General features: G+C 49.8%; 1 protein-coding gene across 4 annotated transcripts; it reads right to left on the bottom strand.

Moving 5' to 3' along the window:
• Positions 1 to 3,232: 3,232 nt before the first annotated feature.
• On the bottom strand, positions 3,233 to 15,866 carry LOC102461505 (membrane-spanning 4-domains subfamily A member 4A-like). 4 transcript variants are annotated; one of them, XR_012903699.1, is made up of 8 exons: positions 15,708 to 15,866; positions 14,235 to 14,401; positions 10,351 to 10,470; positions 9,465 to 9,521; positions 7,625 to 7,777; positions 5,470 to 5,589; positions 4,712 to 4,991; positions 3,233 to 4,279 (listed from the first exon to the last, which is right to left on the bottom strand). XR_012903699.1 is itself a non-coding variant. In XM_075928389.1 (7 exons), exons 2-7 carry the CDS (start codon positions 14,388 to 14,390, stop codon positions 4,983 to 4,985), a joined length of 615 nt encoding a protein of 204 aa, XP_075784504.1. In that variant the 5' UTR covers positions 14,391 to 14,401; positions 15,691 to 15,852; the 3' UTR covers positions 4,620 to 4,982. The 4 variants fall into 4 exon arrangements, 3 of the variants coding, with proteins under 3 accessions (XP_075784505.1, XP_075784504.1, XP_006111811.1); XM_075928389.1 differs by lacking the exon at positions 3,233 to 4,279 and having other exon boundaries at positions 4,620 to 4,991; positions 15,691 to 15,852; XM_006111749.4 differs by lacking the exon at positions 3,233 to 4,279 and having other exon boundaries at positions 4,621 to 4,991.
• Positions 15,867 to 16,821: the final 955 nt, after the last annotated feature.

The raw sequence follows: 16,821 nt of genomic DNA, 5'->3' as shown, positions 1-16,821 counted from the left end.
TGAGCCGGCCACTTCTGGGAGCAATGTGGTTCCAGGGGGAAAGACAGGGACCCTGCCTTAGTCCCGCTGAACTTTTAGCTACCTAAAATCTGCTTTGGCTTCAGTAGCCTCTCCGGGAGATAGAATCTGATTCTGGAAGACTCCCTGTGAAACAAGAAAGACTAGCAACTTAAGCTTCAGCCTCCAGTCCCAAATTCTGCTCTGCCTCCAGCATTTAGAATAGTGTTAAATATTGAAATATTTTAGAAGTGTTTTTAATTTTTAAAGGAAGGGTGACTCAGAGGCTTGCAGTGTGAAAGGGTCACCAGTACAAAAGTCTGAGAACCACTGTGTGTGGTCATTGTGCCTTGAAGAATCCACAAACACTGCTCCAGCCTCTTGTTGTTATGGTGACATTAACACAGGAACAGAGGGGAGTTGATGATAAACCATACAGGGCAAAGCTTCTGCCTCCTTCATCCTCTCCCTGATCACTGCTGCTTTCATTCTCCACTCTCTCCCTCCATCCATACCTCCTTTCTCCCTTCCTCCATTGCCCTCTCCCTCCATCACGGGGAAGGTGATGATTAGGGGACAAAATGATGAACAAAACATTTCACAAAATAGTATCACTTTTAATCTGAAAAGCGAATTGCATGGGGAGAAGCAGGTATGTACTGCAACATGTGGTTATTCTCCTCAACTCTTAACGCCGATATAGCCATGCAGAAAAGACATTCATTCTGTGGCTGACAAAAGAAAAGGCTTCAGGGGGTAGTTGAGTTAGTCTATACAAGATAAACTTAAAAAACAACAAATAGTCTGGTAGCACCTTATAGACTAACAAAACATATAGATGGTATCATGAGCATTTGTGGGCACAGCCCACTTCTCCTATCAAAAGAAAAGGCATGAGTTCTAAGTAGACTCCTGAAACTAGATCATTTACCTGCTTAAACAAGGCAGAATGTCCAAGGATCTCATTTTCCAAAGATTTAGATTCATAACATTCTAGTCCGACCTATATAACATAAGCAGGATCTGAAAGAATGTGGCCATTATGGCTAGCTGGAAGTGAGGAGAGTCCCTGGGTGTGTCTATGTAAATACCACTTGCTCCTGCTTTGCTTAGATTTATTAGATACTCAGCAGATGGAGTGATATTTTGTCCATTAGTGGTATTTGCTCAACTTAATTTGTGACCCAACACCAGCTATGTTTGCAGTAAATGCAAGGATAGCTGACATATGGTTACCAACATTTGTAATTTTGTGGGAATACAGAAAAGTAGGACTGTGCTAAATTGTTCCAAATGAAGGGGCTTATAGTTAGCAGGATCTTGTTAAGCAAGGACTCAACTTTCAGAGCTCTATGAGAGAGACAGAGGTGAGGTGATTCCATTCAATTTGGACTGGTTTGACCTGTTCCTTGTCCCCCTTCCTTTGAAGAACAGAGTTAAATAGGTATCGTTAAGTGTCTCTTTCTACATGAATTGTGTTGGAGTTGTGTGTTTCTTCTACCTTGCTTGCTAAGAGTTGTAATTACTGGGAGCTGAAATCACTTGAGTCTGATGGGCAGAAGTCACAGCCAAGAAGTAGAGGGCAGTAGATGTGAGAGCCAGCTGGGCAGCAGCAGATGAATGGCCTCTGCTAGCTAGGAGGTGACAGAGAGCAGCAAGCAGGCAGATGGCAAGTGACCAGAGGAATCAATAAGGGCATGTCTACAATAAGGAGTTATTTTGAAATAACAACTCCCCAAATAACCATTTCAAAATAGTGTTATTCCTCTTCACAAGCAGGAGTTATTATTTCAAAATAACAGGAGTGGTAGAGCAGATGCTCGCCTTGTTATTTCGAAACAGTGTAGACATGCCCTAAGATGCCTCTTTATCTCCCCTCAAATCAGGTTGGGAGGTGAACTCTGTGGATGCACCGCTGAACTCTGGGTCTGCTCTGACCAAGGGTATCAAGAGAGAGTGGGGTGCAGAGAAGGGTTGAACATGAGAAGGGGGCATTTAGAATGTTGGACTTAAAAGACACTGCCCAACTTAGCTGGGGTGAGACATTTACTCAAAATTTATGTTTATGAATTTTCCCAAATTAAAATGCCAAGCTACTTCCCTCCCTTTTAAATAAAAGTTTCTTTGCTGCCCTCAGGCTCTGTGCGTGCAAGTGGGGGGAAGCATTACCTCTCGGAGGCACTCAGGGGTGATGTGTGAATTTCCCAGGTTACTGGATGGGGGCTTGAGCCAGTTGGGATGTATTGGATGGATGGAGAGGAACCCCTAGTGTATGTCTACAATACAGAGAAGATCGAAGCTGCCACTGTTGATCTTCCAGGGTTTGTATTAGCGGGTCTAGTGAAGACACGCTAATTCAAACTGAGAGAGGCACTCTGGCTGATGCTGGTGACCTGGCAGAAGGATTAAAATAACATAGGCCTGAGAAGTTCACCCAGTTATTTCTGAATGGATATATGTAAAACTGCTTATGAAGTTCACATTGTCACCAGTGACCACTTTCCTGATTCCCTTACATTACAGTTTGTTGGTACTATGATATTGACCAGAATGGTTGGCCACACTATTTCAGAATAAAAGTAATTTAATTCCTAAATAGTTACTCCACCTTGGAAGCACATTTCAGAGTAAAGTGGCTTTTATTCTGAAACAGAATGTCCAGATGGGGAGCTCTTCTGAAATAGTTATTCTGGTCAATTTCTTTATGTAAACAAGCTTTTTCTAAGGGAGCAAGGTCCATGCTGTTTTGAAGTAACATTTTGCAACAGGCCCTTTTTTGCTGACATTCCACAACTAAAAGAACATTTATTCTTTCATTTTTTATTTAAAACGCTATTTTATTTTGAATACTAAAAAGTTCCGTTTTCCTTTGGGTTTGGGGATATTTTGTTCCCCCTTTGGTGACTTTCTCCTCCTTGTTATTTCAAAGGAAGAAGCAAAAAATGTTGAAAACTTCTTGCAACTTAAAGGAGTTAAAACACTGAAAAGCTCTTTCCCACTTTTTAGCTTTTGTGAACTGAAAAAATGTGAAAAAGTAAAAAAAAAAACATAGTCATTAAAAGTGCTACTTTCACTATTTGTACTTTCCTTTACAACTGAAAAAAGTATGAAAAGATGCTTCCTTATTTTATTTTTACTTTTCTCAACCGGTTTCCTCTTTTTCTTTAGCGAGAAGGAATAACCAACCCAATTTCTTTAGTTTTCAAAAGCTGCAATGAAAGTATTTACATTGAAATGCATTGAACATTTTTATTGCAAATCTACTTTTTGAAATGCAGCAATAAATCTCTGCAGATAATGGGAATTGCAAGGCTGCATGCTGATGGATGCTTAGATAGACATTTCACAGCCTGCCAGTGGTTTACCCAGATGGGCCCATGACCCAACTTTGAAAACCTCTGCTCTAGCAAACACTGCACAAATCAAAGATGTAAGCTTGGTTTGGAATGGACAGATAGGGATGTAGGGAGACATAACATTCTGTGGGAAGATTTGCTTTAATAATATTGTAAACTCAGATTAACACAGCCAAAAAAAAAAATCATATTACATGCTGCTCTGTATGTTCCAGCATGTAACGGATGTGTTTATATCTGGCCACAGAATCTGTTACCTTCCACCCACAGCTCACTGTTTACTGCAATCCTTTACTGTAACACAAATTTTAAAAAATATGAACTGTCTGCCTTGGTGTGATTAAGTTGGGGCAGAGAAGGAATCAGGGGCAAAGACAGAAAAGGGATGGATCAACTTCTACACCATAATTGTGTTGACTCCTACTGCTTTCCCCATCCCCGTCTTGTATATCTGTGCAAGTCACAGATGAGAGAGTATGGGGAATTGGGAGAGAGGTGTAAGCAAGACAGAAGGAGCAGCTTTGAAGTTTGCTGTCTTGGGCTCCAGTTGCAGAGAGTTCCAAAGACTATAGGAGGGTTTAAGGTGAGAGGGGGACTTGGGTTCAGTCTCATTCCTTCGCCTCCCCTGTTACTGAATGGTGAGTTTGAGGGGCCAAGGAAGGTGTGTGGGTCAGTGTTTATTTTCACCCTCTCCAGAGAGGCTAGAGACTTTGGGGATCAGAGGAGGGGAAGTGGAGACTTTGAGGGGCAGCATTAACTCCTGTCTCCTAGTTCCGGGAGCAGGAAATGGGGGGGAGGTTCAGGGCTCAGAGTCCACGATGGGATTCTGTAAGGTAGATCCTGAGAGAGGTCATAGATTGCATGTTACAGACAGAGTGTTTGCAAGGGAAGTCAGGGGACAGTTTGGCTGTGTCTAGACTACATGCCTCTGTCGGCAGAGGCATGTAGATTAGACAGATCAGCAAAGGCAAATGAAGCTGCGATTTAAATGATTGCGGCTTCATTTACATTTACATGGCTGCCGCGCTGAGCCAACAAACAGCTGATCAGCTGTTTGTCAGCTCGCCGCTAGTCTGGACGCTCCCCCTGCCGACATCAAAGTCCTTTGTCGGCAGCCCCGTTATTCCTCGTGCAATGAGGTTTACCGGGGCTGCCGACAAAGGGCTTTGATGTCGACAGGGGGAACGTCCAGACTAGCGGCGAGCTGACAAACAGCTGATCAGCTGTTTGTCGGCTCAGTGCGGCAGCCATGTAAATGTAAATGAAGCTGCGATCATTTAAATCGCGGCTTCATTTAGCTTTGCTGAACAAACAAATCTACATGCCTCTGCCGACAGAGGCATGTAGTTTAGACGTACCCTTTGAGTGTTAAAGCGGCTCTCATCTGTCAGTTGTGGGGCTCAGGGATAGTGGTGTCTGCCTATCCTTCACTCCTACCACACAGGAGACTGGGAAAAGGGGTGGACTGCAGGAGATGTTGGGGCTCAGAGTTTGCTCCATTCACCATCCTGCCTGGGAAGGTGAAGAAGTGGCCAAGGGTCCATGTTGCTGGGTCTCCAATGCTGGATGTCTCCATCATGTTCTCAGTGCCCCTGGGCGGTGGGAAGAGTGAAGCTGGCCTCTGCTCCATCACAGCACCTGGGGAATAATCACAGCACAGAATTCACCTTCCTATCACCTCAGGATCACATCAAAACGTGGCCTCAGCCCCTCCCCGCTTCCACCTTTTCTGACAGGGTCGGAATTCTCCTCTCACGCCAGGAAAGCAGGGTCCGCAGCAGAGCTGGAAACCATCGGTGGAGCCACAAAGAGGCAAAGTGCCAGACTGATCTGACACGAGCAATGAATTCCTCTCTTCCCCAAGGAAAGGGGTTAAGGGATCTGCCACTGCTGCGGTTGAACTCCTTGGACAAACCCTTCATTATGTCTGCGGGGAGGGCGTGGGCTCAGCTGGTGGCGCCATCGTCCAAGCAAGGGGACAGGAGGTCTCTCCAGGGCGGAGGGAATGGGATGCCAATGGGCTATGGATCAGGCCCGAGATGAGGAGGAGCACTGAATGTTGTGCAGTTGCTCAGTTGGAGGGAGGGCAGGGAGTGTGTCTGGGCTCCATCCTTACCATCTGCGTGTAGTCCTGTTGTTTCATGGCCTTGTAGCCGTACACCAGAGCGGTGACGGCCGTGCACAGCTCCAGCAGGCAAAGCAGGATGAACATCGAGTTAAGTCCGTGGCTCAGAATCTGTGGGGAAGCAAGCCCAGGGGAGTTCATCCGGCAACCCTCCTGCATGGGGGTGCCTCTTGCTGGGGGGAGGCCTGAGCCCCAGCTGGGAGGTGTCATTACTGCACAGCGAGGGGGTGAGGATTTCCTGAACTCTGCTACATGCCCTGACACGGGGCAGGGCCTGGCGTTAAGGCCCAGCCATCCAGTGGCCAGACATACTATGGGTATAGCCCTGTGTAGCACTGTCTAAGACTCAAGATGGCTGCCAGGGGCAGTGGGTGTCCCAGGGCAGACAAAGAGAACCCTTTTCCTCCCTGTCTTGTTTCAGAGTCTAGCAGGGACCCCTCCTTCTTCTCTAGCTTGTCTCCTGCCCCCAGTTCTCACTCGACCATGAAGCTGAGATGCTAATAGCTTTGGCAGGAGCCAGGGCCAGGGCACACCCAGTGGCCCATCTCACGAGTTTGAGGGAGGAGGATTTGGCAACAGGGTAGAGGGCAGGGATGCCGTAGCAGGGGGTGCCGTGTTGGATCAGGGCAGGCTGAAGAAACTCCTGCTATGGGTCCCCTCCAAAGCCATGTATTTAAGCAAAGCCTCTGTGCTGTTCCCCCCACAACAGCCCTTGTAATGGCTGCAACACCAGGGCCTGAGCTGGGAGTCTCTGGCATGTGGGATACTGAAAATGGTGTTAACATTACAAGTGCTTACTTTATATTGTAGGGGATGAGTCATCATCTATGCTAGTCCCCCAGTTCTGTTCCCTGAGGACCCCCAGCTCTAAATTGTTAAATCTTTAAAGATCTAGCTCAGTGTTTCTTAAACAATAATTTTTTTTTATGAGGAACACCAAGGATTTTTTGTTGACCAAAAAAAAAAAAAAAAGTCGCCTGCTCCTTTAAGGTCGGCCATTTTGAATTCTGTTGTTCTCCACGGCACACTTCCGACTGCCTCACGGCACACCAGTGTGCCACAGAACACACTTTAAGAAACAGTGGTCTAGCTAAAGAGCTGGGTCTCAAGCAGCTCCTGTGCACCAGGTGCTGAGGGGGCCCATAACACCCACACACTGAGCCTCCCACAAGGCCATACAGCTTCTGAGTGATCCAACCTCCATTCCTGAGATAACACTGCTGTTAACCTTTTAGTGCCTCTCTAGCTGTATTGCTTACCCCAAGCCAGCAAAAATCAGGAGTCAGGCCTCAAAAAAGTTGCAATATTGTTGTAAAAAATCACAATGTTGTTAAAAAAAAACACAACAAATGTAGGGTGTATTTTATTTGTCTCCCAGTTCCTTGCAAACAGGAAGGGCAGAGGAACCTTAACTTTTTTTTTATGGCAGGTGAAAATCGGCCCTAATCAATGGGGGCTGTAAGAAGAACACCAAGTATTGTGCCACTCAACTAAAACGTCAAGAGACAGCAGCATGGTTTGTCTCTGAGCCTCTCAATAGGGCTTCAAAACCATTATGATGGCTAGCTCCCAAAGGAAGACACAACTAGCCCCATTTCCTAGATGGGGAAACTGAGGCACAGAGGTGGTTGGAAAGCAAGTCAGTGTCAGAGCTGAGATCTCCTGACCCACCCTGGTCCAGTGAATAACTACTACAGCTTCCCACCTCTCCTGCTTGATTGAAACCCTGCTCAGTCCTCATTCCTCACCAGGTGGACAGATGGATTCAATGCTCTTTGCTGAGTTTCCTCATAGACCTCCCGACGGGGGAGCAAAGGGGCAAAAGCCATGGAGCCTAGTGATTCAAAGGGGCCCCTAGTGCTTCCAGGAGCCCCAGGCCCTTTAAATCACCACAGAGCCCCGTGCAGCAGTCTCTAGGTTGGGCTGAGGCTGCCTGAGGGAAGCTAATCGCAGCCCTGCCCCTTCTGGAGGTGCAGAGCCAGGCCTACCCCCCTCCTTGCCCGGGGGATTTGTTGGCTCCGCTGTTTCCCTAGGTTACATGGCAGGTGGGTCTTGAGAAGGATTCCTAGTGCTCTAGATCCAGTCAGCTCCCTGCAAAGTGGCTGTGGATTGCTGCAGGAGTGGGGGGCGTGGCAGAGGTACCCACGTAGGCAGATTTGGAGCACCTCATCACGGTCCCGTCGTCGTTCTTGAACGTGTCGCACCATGGAATGGCTTGGCCGATCTCCACGCCGTGGATGATCACGGCCATCAGGGTGGCCACGATGACTATGCTGCTGATAATGCAGCAGACTTTCACCTGGATCAATCATAGCCAATCAGAGGAGAGCAGGGCACAAATCTAATCATTACAGATGCACCAAGATCAGCACCCCACGGTGATGGCAGCCCTACGCACACCCCAGGAGACTGTCCCTGCCCCAAAGATCTTAGGGTATGTCTAGGCTACATGGTCATGTAGACTAGGGGTGTGTCTAGACTACTGAATTTTGTCGACAAAAGTGGACTTTTGTCGACAAACTATACCAGCGTCTACACTACCGCTGAGTTCTGTCAACAGAAGGTGTTATTGCCTGTAGGGTTGCGTCTAGACTACAGGGTTCTGTCGACAAAGCAGCTTGCTTTGTCGACAGAACTCAATGTGTCTGGACGCTCTTTGTCGACAGAAGTTTTGTCGACAGATACTGTCGACAAAACTTCTGTCGACAAAACCCGGTAGTCTAGACGTACCCTAGTTTACCCAGCATAGGCAAAGAAGCAGGGATTTAAATAATCCCTGCTTCATTAAAATAAACATGGCCGCTGCTCTGTGCCGACAATCAGCTGATCCGGCACAGTGCCGTAGTCTAAACATGGATCAGTCGGCTGGGGAAGCCTTTGCCGACCGATCCCTTATGTCTCGTGAAACAAGGCTTACAGGATCTGTCGGGAAAGGCTTCCCCAGCCAACTGATCCACGTCTACACTGCCGCGCTGTGCCGGATCAGCTGATCGTCAGCACAGAGTGGTGGCCATGTTTATTTTAATGAAGTGGGGATTTCTTTGCCTATGCCGTCGATGGAGCCATGTAGTCTAGACATACCCTTGACTGTCCAAACAGACCAGGCAGAGAGGGTGAGAGAACTATTATTACACTCTCCCCCTACTTTCCAGGTGTGGGCCTGGAGCACAGAAATGGTAGGTGAGGTCAAATCTGTGACAAAACTGGGAAAAGAAGCCGGCTCTCCAGAGCCCCAGGCCACAGTCTTAACCACAAAGCCCATCCCCACGGCAAATGCATTGGGGTGAATCTCTGAGCATCCTGCTGTTGTGCAGAGGCAGGCGGTCCGTTTGTGTCCACGTCCTCTCACACAACACGTCACAGTTGGGAGGACACATGACTCTGCCACATCTATGGGGTGGGACAGCTGGGGCTGAGCGGCCCATGTGGGGGAGCTCTGGGGTCTGGAAGGAACATCCTGTGCTGGTCCTACGGAGTCTGAGTGCATTGACTTGGAGGCCGCAGCATGTCTGTTCTAGCAGGGACAGTGAGGCTTGGGGCTGAGGCTGTACGGTTATGCAGCTGTGGGATTAGATTCAGAGGGCCCCATTTTGTGAGGCTCAGAGCCTCATGAACTCCCAGGGAAGTCCCAAGTCTTCGTTCCATTGGATGCAGGAACAGAGAGGGTGGCCAGTGGGTTTAAAGCCACTCTTGCACTTCCTGGCACTTTGCGTAAGGGTCCATCTTCACAGCAGCTGAGGAGCGTGGCTCCCCGCTCGGGCAGATCTTGACAGGGATCTCGGACAGCACTGGACTCGGAGCCATAACTTGTGCTGCCACCAGCATGCCAGATCGAGCAGACCCAGTGCATGTTCCTCTACCTGGCAGGCTCCAGGCTACCAAAATGTGTCCAGGCTACATGGGGCCTCCTGGGAGCGGAGGCTAGCTGGAGTGCAGCCACTCGCCAGACCCACGCCCATGAACAAAAACGTTTGGAGGATATTTACCAGCCACATGCCTTCTCTTCTCTGAGCCTCCACCAGCACGGACCCCGAGGACACAAGCTGCCGAGGGAACAGCAACAGGGGAAGACTCATTGGCAAGTTTCCATCCCACCTCAAATCACATGCACATTGAGAACTATGTGGAACAAGTCCCACAGGATTATGGGCCATGGAAGCTCTGTCCCCATAACACAAAGATCCTCATTAGGACTGAGGTATGAGATCCAAATTCAGGCTCTCAAGTCCCAGTTCGTGGGACCCCCTCTCCTCTGATCCCACTGCAGAGGGGCCCTGAAGAGTTCTCTGAAGAGTTCTCTGAAGCTGAAGGCCCATAATCAGGTCCCACAGTACGTGTTTCAGTATAGCAGGGTCGCTCTGAAGTTCTCCAAAAGGGATTTGCTTTCCTTCTGTGTCACCACCTGGATCCATCTCCTCCATGCCAGATAGACAGGAGCCTAACATTTGTATGTGCAGCTGTCTCTGAGCCTCAGACCCACAGAAAAAAATCACATCAGGCTCTTGATCTAGAAATGAGGGCCAATTTAGTCCCCGGGGGTGGCTGTATCAGTTTTAGAAGTGCCTTATGGGGCACACTTACTGCGAGGGAGGCAAAGATCCTTCATCTCTCAGGCTGGGGTGTATACACTGTGGAGCCTGTTTGAATGTAGGGGTGAAAGTTTTTGCAAGGTCACTGCTATCTTCTCTTCCTTGGGCTCAGTGCTAACCCCCCTACCCCTCCATTATTCTGAAAGCCTGCCTGGCTATGCTCAAAGCCTTCAGCACTGGAGTCCAGGGAATATCCCAAAGCAGATCTGCAGAGACACCCCCAGCTGCCCCTGACACTGGGTCAGAGGGCCAAGCTTTCAGTCCTGCAGCTGGCTGTGCCTACCAGGAAGCCGATCCAGAAGTAGACTCCGCTGGCTACAGTAAGGGCTGGGGTTGAGGATTGTATTATCACCAAGGCAATCCCAAAGGAGATGTGCGTGAATCCGGACATGATCTGTATGGACTAAAAGGGAAGAGGAGATGGGGCTCGGTTCCACCGATACACAGTGCATGTGGTAGCACTGCCATGATTTATGACATTGCTGTTATCACCATAGATACTGCCACTGACATAATTACCTCCATCACCCTTCCATCACCTTGTCAATGTCATCACCCTCACCAACCCCATCACCCCGCCAACATCAACACCACCATCACCCTCGCCACTCTGCCAACATCGTCACCGCCATCATCCTCACCACCCCGCTGACATCAACACCACCATCACCGTCACCACTCTGCCAACATCGTCACCGCCATCATCCTCAGCACCCCGCCGACATCAACACCACCATCACCCTCGCCACTCTGCCAGCATCCTCACCACCCCGGCGACATCAACACCACCATCACCGTCACCACTCTGCCAACATCGTCACCGCCATCATCCTCACCACCCCGCCGACATCAACACCACCATCACCGTCACCACTCTGCCAACATCGTCACCGCCATCATCCTCACCACCCCGCTGACATCAACACCACCATCACCCTCGCCACTCTGCCAGCATCCTAACCACCTCGCCGACATCAACACCGCCATCACCGTCACCACCATCATCCTCACCACCCCGCCGACATCAACACCACCAACCCTGTCACCCCACCAACATCATCACTGCCATTACCCTCACCAACCCCATCACCCCGCCAACATCAACACTACCATCACCCCACAAACCTTGTGACCGTTATCACCCCTACTGACTCTGTCAACCTGCCAACATCACCCCCATCGCCTCCACCAGCGTTGCTAATGTCATCACTGCCACCAATCACATACCCATTGAACATCATTACCGCCATCAACCTTGCTAACCTCATCATCCTGCAACTGTCGTCACCCCCACTAATATCACCCTCACCTGCCAACATTGCCCCTGCCCTCACCCTTACCACCAATGCTAACTATCGTCTTTTCCATCTCCAACACCCTCACTGCTGCTGTTATCGTTATTTCCCCTTTTCACCACCCCTCCGCCTCAGGAACAAGTTGCAGCTCCCCATCACATTGCCACTTTGGGCCTCTGTTCCCATAGGAACAAGTCTCCTGAGAACCCCTGGTGTGCTTAGCCACAGACCCTAAACTTATCAATAGAATGAAATCAGTTAGGGGAAATCAGGTTTGAAGCACCAAAAACCACCTTTGGAGCTTTCCCCTTTCTCTTCCATTGCCTGGCTGGCCAGCACTTGTCTGGACACATGGGGAGATGTTTATGCCTCTGGGTGCCAGGGTTAAATTGGGAAATCCTGCAGCTGTCACACCTTAGGGTGTGTGCTTGCCAGTGTGGAGGCAGGGAAAAGGGAATAAAGGAATTTGTGTGCAGCTATCTTGGTTGTGTTAGCAAGAGAGCAAGAGTAAGGCTAAGTTTGTGGCCTGACAACGGGAGAGCTGTAATAAGATGCTGCCTTCGCCTCTCGCCTCCATACGGAGATAAGGATAGAATGCTGACTCTGGCAGGGACCTTGAGATAAGGAGCATCTGGGTGGAATTAAAATAACTGTTAACCATTGGTGTTTGTAATGGGAAGGAGTCAATGGCTACGTCTACACTGGCACCCTTTTCCGGAAATGCTTAAAACGGAACAGTTTTCCGTTATAAGTATTTCCGGAAAAAGCATGTCTACATTGGGGCTACGTCTACACTGGCACCCTTTTCCGGAAATATTTAAAACAGAACAGTTTTCCGTTATAAGTATTTCTGGAAAAAGAGCGTCTACATTGGCAGGATGCTTTTCCGGAAAAGCCCTTTTTCCGGAAAAGCGTCCATGGCCAATGTAGACGCACTTTTCCGGAAAAAAGCCCCGATCGTCATTTTCACGATCGGGGCTTTTTTTGCGGAAAAGACTACTGTGCTGTCTACACTGGCCCTTTTCCAGAACAGTTTTTCCAGAAAAGGACTTTTGCCTGAACGGGAGCAGCATAGTTTTTCGGAAAAACACTGACAATTTTACAGTAGATCGTCATTGCTTTTCCGGAAAAGCAAGCGGCCAGTGTAGACAGCTGGCAAGTTATTCCGGAAAAGCGGCTGCTTTTCCGGAATAAGTGGCCCAGTGTAGACACAGCCTAATTGTTTAATGTTATTATATCTAATGGCTAGTATATAAACTGCTTCATAATTGCTTGTATTCGACGATCTGACTAGCAGCGGCTTCTTCCCTTGCAATATTGCTCAAATAAACTGTCTCTGACTACTCATTGCTCACAAATGCAGACTGTAGGCTTGTTTTCTTCCATAATAGTCTCACCAGCTAAATGGGGCTCAGCTGGGTTGATAATGCCATGGGAGGCTGAGGATGCAATAGGGGAACTCTTCATTTGGGCTTCACCTCAGATCTGCTCCCTAGGGCTACGTTTACACTGGCACCCTTTTCCGGAAATGCTTAAAACAGAACAGTTTTCCGTTATAAGTATTTCCGGAAAAAGAACGTCTACATTGGCAGGATGTGTTTCCGGAAAAGCCCTTTTTCCGGAAAAGCATCCGTGGCCAATGTAGACGCGCTTTATCGGAAAAAAGCCCCGATCGTCATTTTCGCGATCGGGGCTTTTTTCCGGAAAAGACTACTGGGCTGTCTACACTGGCCCTTTTCCAGAACAGCTTTCCGGAAAAAGGACTTTTGCCCGAGTGGGAGCAGCATAGTTTTTCCGGAAAAACACTGACAATTTTACAGTAGATCGTCAGTGCTTTTCCGGAAATTCAAGGGGCCAGTGTAGACAGCGTGCAGCTTATTCTGGAAAAGCGGCTGCCTGGGAGAAGTGGCAAAGGTGAAAGTAGGCCCATGTGCCCCAGAGTGCCTCACTGGTGGGAAAGGGGTCTGTCCTGGAGGGCTCAGCTTTAGTTGGAAGTGTGTGCTCCCGCTAGCTCCCGGTGGGGCTACCAGGCTGTCCCTATGGTATGGTAGTCCTACAAGGCGGGCTAAGGAAGTGACAGGGGGTCGCCACATGCCACTGCTGTTGCCTGCATGCAGCGCCCTCACACCGTCAACTCCCTTTGGCTGGGAACAGGAACAGCACAAGGCAGGGACTAGGTAACTGACCACGACTGGGCCTGCCCCAACTTTGAGCCCACCTACTAGAACTGCCCAAAGCCTACCCCCCCATTCACACACATACTTGTGCTCTAAGCCCCTCACACCCGCCAAAGGGGGGGCGGTGTTGCAACCCAACAGCACCTGTAAGAAATGTAAGAGATGTTCATCCCTGGTGAGGCTTTTACCTTTTGGAGCAGAGATAAAAGGGAGGTTGCTCTGGCCTTTCAGGATGCCAATGCGGGAATAGGTCAGGCATCCTGGCCCATGCAATTACCTGCTGCCTTCCCCAGATTTTCCCCGCACCTGGAAATAGCTGCTTCACAGTTGCTGGCACCACTCCAGAGGTGGCTGCATTTTGGCAGCTGGAGGAGCCGCAGCGTGGGATCTTCAGGGAGGCAAGGGTGACCAACTAGTGGGTCTGACGCTTACCGTTCAAGCTAGTGCTAATTGGGCCATTTCAGCAGCCAGGCAAGGACTGAAAGTGCAGGGCGTGGATGCCACCTCTTGCCACCCTCCACCCAATGAAGAGTTAATTGTTGCTTCTCTAGGCCTAACCCACAGCACCCTTGCAAGTGAAGGGCAGGAGAGTCCATTAGTCTCCCAGTGACCCTGGACAAAGGCCCATCTGCCCCTCGCTCTCTGTCCTTCCCCCTCAGTCACCCGTTCGTCCGGTACAAACATCAGACTCTCACCCCCAGTGCCTTGGGCTGTGCCTTCCGGAAGCCTTTGACCTGGGCTGAGGTGGGCTGTGGTACCACTGAGGCCAGCTGAGCAGCCCGGGAGTCGGTCTGTGAGACAACCTCCGTGACCAGCTTCACCCCCTGGGATTCTGTCACCGTGGTGGCCATTTTGGTGCCAGCTGTGGAGAGAAGAGGCAAGTTGGGGTCAGCAGCAGGACAAGACGGGGCCGAGGGAATAACAGCTCCCTGCAGTGGACATCAAGTAGAGGGGAGGCCTCTGCCTCCTGCCAGTGGAAAGGGGCAGCTGATTCCTTCCCAGAGGATCCTGGGGGAGAGATCCCAGGAGGGAGCTCATAGGGGCTGTGGCTGCATCCTGTGGGGACAGCAGGTCAGATCTTATCCCAGGCACCTGGAAGTAATCAGGCTACAGGCTTTGGGGTACGGGAAGGAGGTCATGGAGCGCAGGCTAATAACCCCTCTCTGGGTAGACCGCGGTGATGACTGGCAGACTGGCAATACGAGAACATCCCTAGGACCCAGGGCAGGCGTGGGCAGCTCACACTAGAGCCTGCCACATCTTCAGGGCAATTTGCTCTACGCTAGTTGGATCAAAGCAAGCGTGGATATGCCACAGACCTGTGACAGCAGCATGGATCCATTCCCTGCCAAACACTGTTTACTTCCCATCATGCCCCCTGCCTTGGCAAAGGGAGAAAAAATTCCCGGGTCCTCCCCTGATCAGCATAAAGGGGTGGGCAGGGTTTGAGAGAGGCCAAAACAGGGAACTAGGACCCCACCCTGCCATTCGCTGGGAGAAAGCAGAGTCTGGGGAACACACCAGAGAGATGGGGGGAAGAGTGTGAGAAATGAAACAGGGGGAGAGAGAGAAACTGAACTGGCGGGGAGGGGAAGCCACAGTAGAAAAGCAACAGGACGGGAGAAGAAAACAAAAAGGAAAGACGAAATGTGAGGAGCAGAGACAAAGTATTTAGGAGACCAGATCGCACGGCTCTGCTAGCCATGGGGACCCCGGAGCAGAGCTCCCTAGGGGAGGGAGGGATACAGCGAGTGGTGAGAAGGAGGAGGAGGACAGATCAGAGAGATGCAATATGACCGCAGGAGCTGGAGCAGGGAAGGAGAAGCACAGAGGGAAAAAAGGCGGCTGGAGGGAGAAATGAAATGATCAACTCAGGAGGGAAGTCGACAAAGACACTTTCAGGACACTTGATGGATTCAAAAAGGCTACAATGCAAGTGTCAATCTAACAATTCCTCCCCCTCCCTTCCCCCCCGCGGTTTCCTTGGGAATGTCCCTCTACCCACAGCTCCACCGCAACCTAATAATTCCCCCCAAGCTGCTTGGAGATCTCTCTCTGTCCCCTGCCACCAACCTAACAATCACCCCCCAGTTGCTTGGGGATCTCCCATTCCCCAGGGGCTCCCTAGTGCAGTGAGCATCGGGGGCTGACCTGCTGCCTTCACTTACTCTGCCTTGTGCTGTGGCTGCTGTGTTGTGTCTCAGGGTTCGCTCTGCCTTGGTAGCTTTCGAGAGGTTGTTGGCCGGTGTCCAGGGGTGGGCGGGAGTGCAGGGAGCCTGACAGGGGAACTCAGTGCTGTTCTGGCAGCTCGGCGCTGACAGGAAGTGTGTCTGTGGACATGTGTGAGGGCTCCTTTTCCCCCAAATCTGCCTTTCTGGCCTGGTTCCCAGAGGGGGAGGATCAGCAGACCTTGGTGCCTGTAAGAGAGAAAACAATATGTTCCGGAGCTGGAGATTGCACATGCAGGGCGAAAACAACAATGCGAATAACCGTTTCTCCATGAATTTGTGGTGCCCCCACAGCATAGCCCTGGGCACTTGAAGGCCCCTCTGTATCCCCAGTTTATCCACTGTATGTAGCATGGCCCTGTGACCCAGGGAGCCTTAGATGTCCTCTGGCAGAGGGCCTAGGGGGACCTCACGGTTTATAAGGGATCCTCTAAGATGGCTGTCTGCATACAGTTCATTGAAGGGTCAGCTCACTGAAGGCTATTGAGAGCCAGTGTCCTATTGGTTGTGACCATCGTTGTGAAGTGGGTAATATTTAAGTAAACACGTATTATCTAATACCTAAAATAATAAAAACTATTTTTCTTAAAGTCTTGGATCAAGGCTGGTCACTGGACAGTGACTACCTCAGATATGTAGAAGTAATAGACACTTCTCTCTTTGTCAGGCCGTTTGTGTATTGTGTGCGTCTTTCTGGACGTCTATTTGCACCCTGAAACACATTGAGGGATTTCAAAATCTACCAGAAAGAAAGTCTCCAGGGAGAAACAAGAAGCAGAGGTGGCTGTGTGCTCTTGACAAATAAAGATAAAGGATTGTCCTGGTAGAACAGTTTGTCAGCTTATGCAATGGGGACTAGAAATCATTTGTCTTTGCCAAGAAAGGAAATATGAATAACTTTCACATCCTTCTTCAGACGCCTGACGAGCATTTCATTCCCTAAAAGGAGTGCTCGACACAAACGGGCGAGCTTTCACAACAGAGTGCAGAGGAAGATTTCACCTGAGCTTGCTGTGAACAAGCAGAGCACGGTGGCTTTGGTACCCATGATAGG

This window comes from Pelodiscus sinensis, chromosome 4 (genome assembly GCF_049634645.1).
Source record: "Pelodiscus sinensis isolate JC-2024 chromosome 4, ASM4963464v1, whole genome shotgun sequence".
NCBI classification, from domain to species: Eukaryota; Metazoa; Chordata; order Testudines; family Trionychidae; genus Pelodiscus; species Pelodiscus sinensis.
Note: the sequence above shows the minus strand (reverse complement) of the source record. Positions and strands in the feature narration are given on the sequence as shown.

Bases quoted from the DNA above. Each gene is read 5' to 3' on its own strand.
- LOC102461505 (XM_006111749.4), bottom strand. From the start codon at position 14,390: ATGGCCACCACGGTGACAGAATCCCAGGGGGTGAAGCTGGTCACGGAG. The intron at 10,471-14,234 runs GTGAGAGTCTGA...CTTCCCTTTTAG, and splicing joins CACAGCCCAAGGCACTGGGG to TCCATACAGATCATGTCCGG. The intron at 9,522-10,350 runs GTAGGCACAGCC...TTCCCTCGGCAG, and splicing joins ACTTCTGGATCGGCTTCCTG to CTTGTGTCCTCGGGGTCCGT.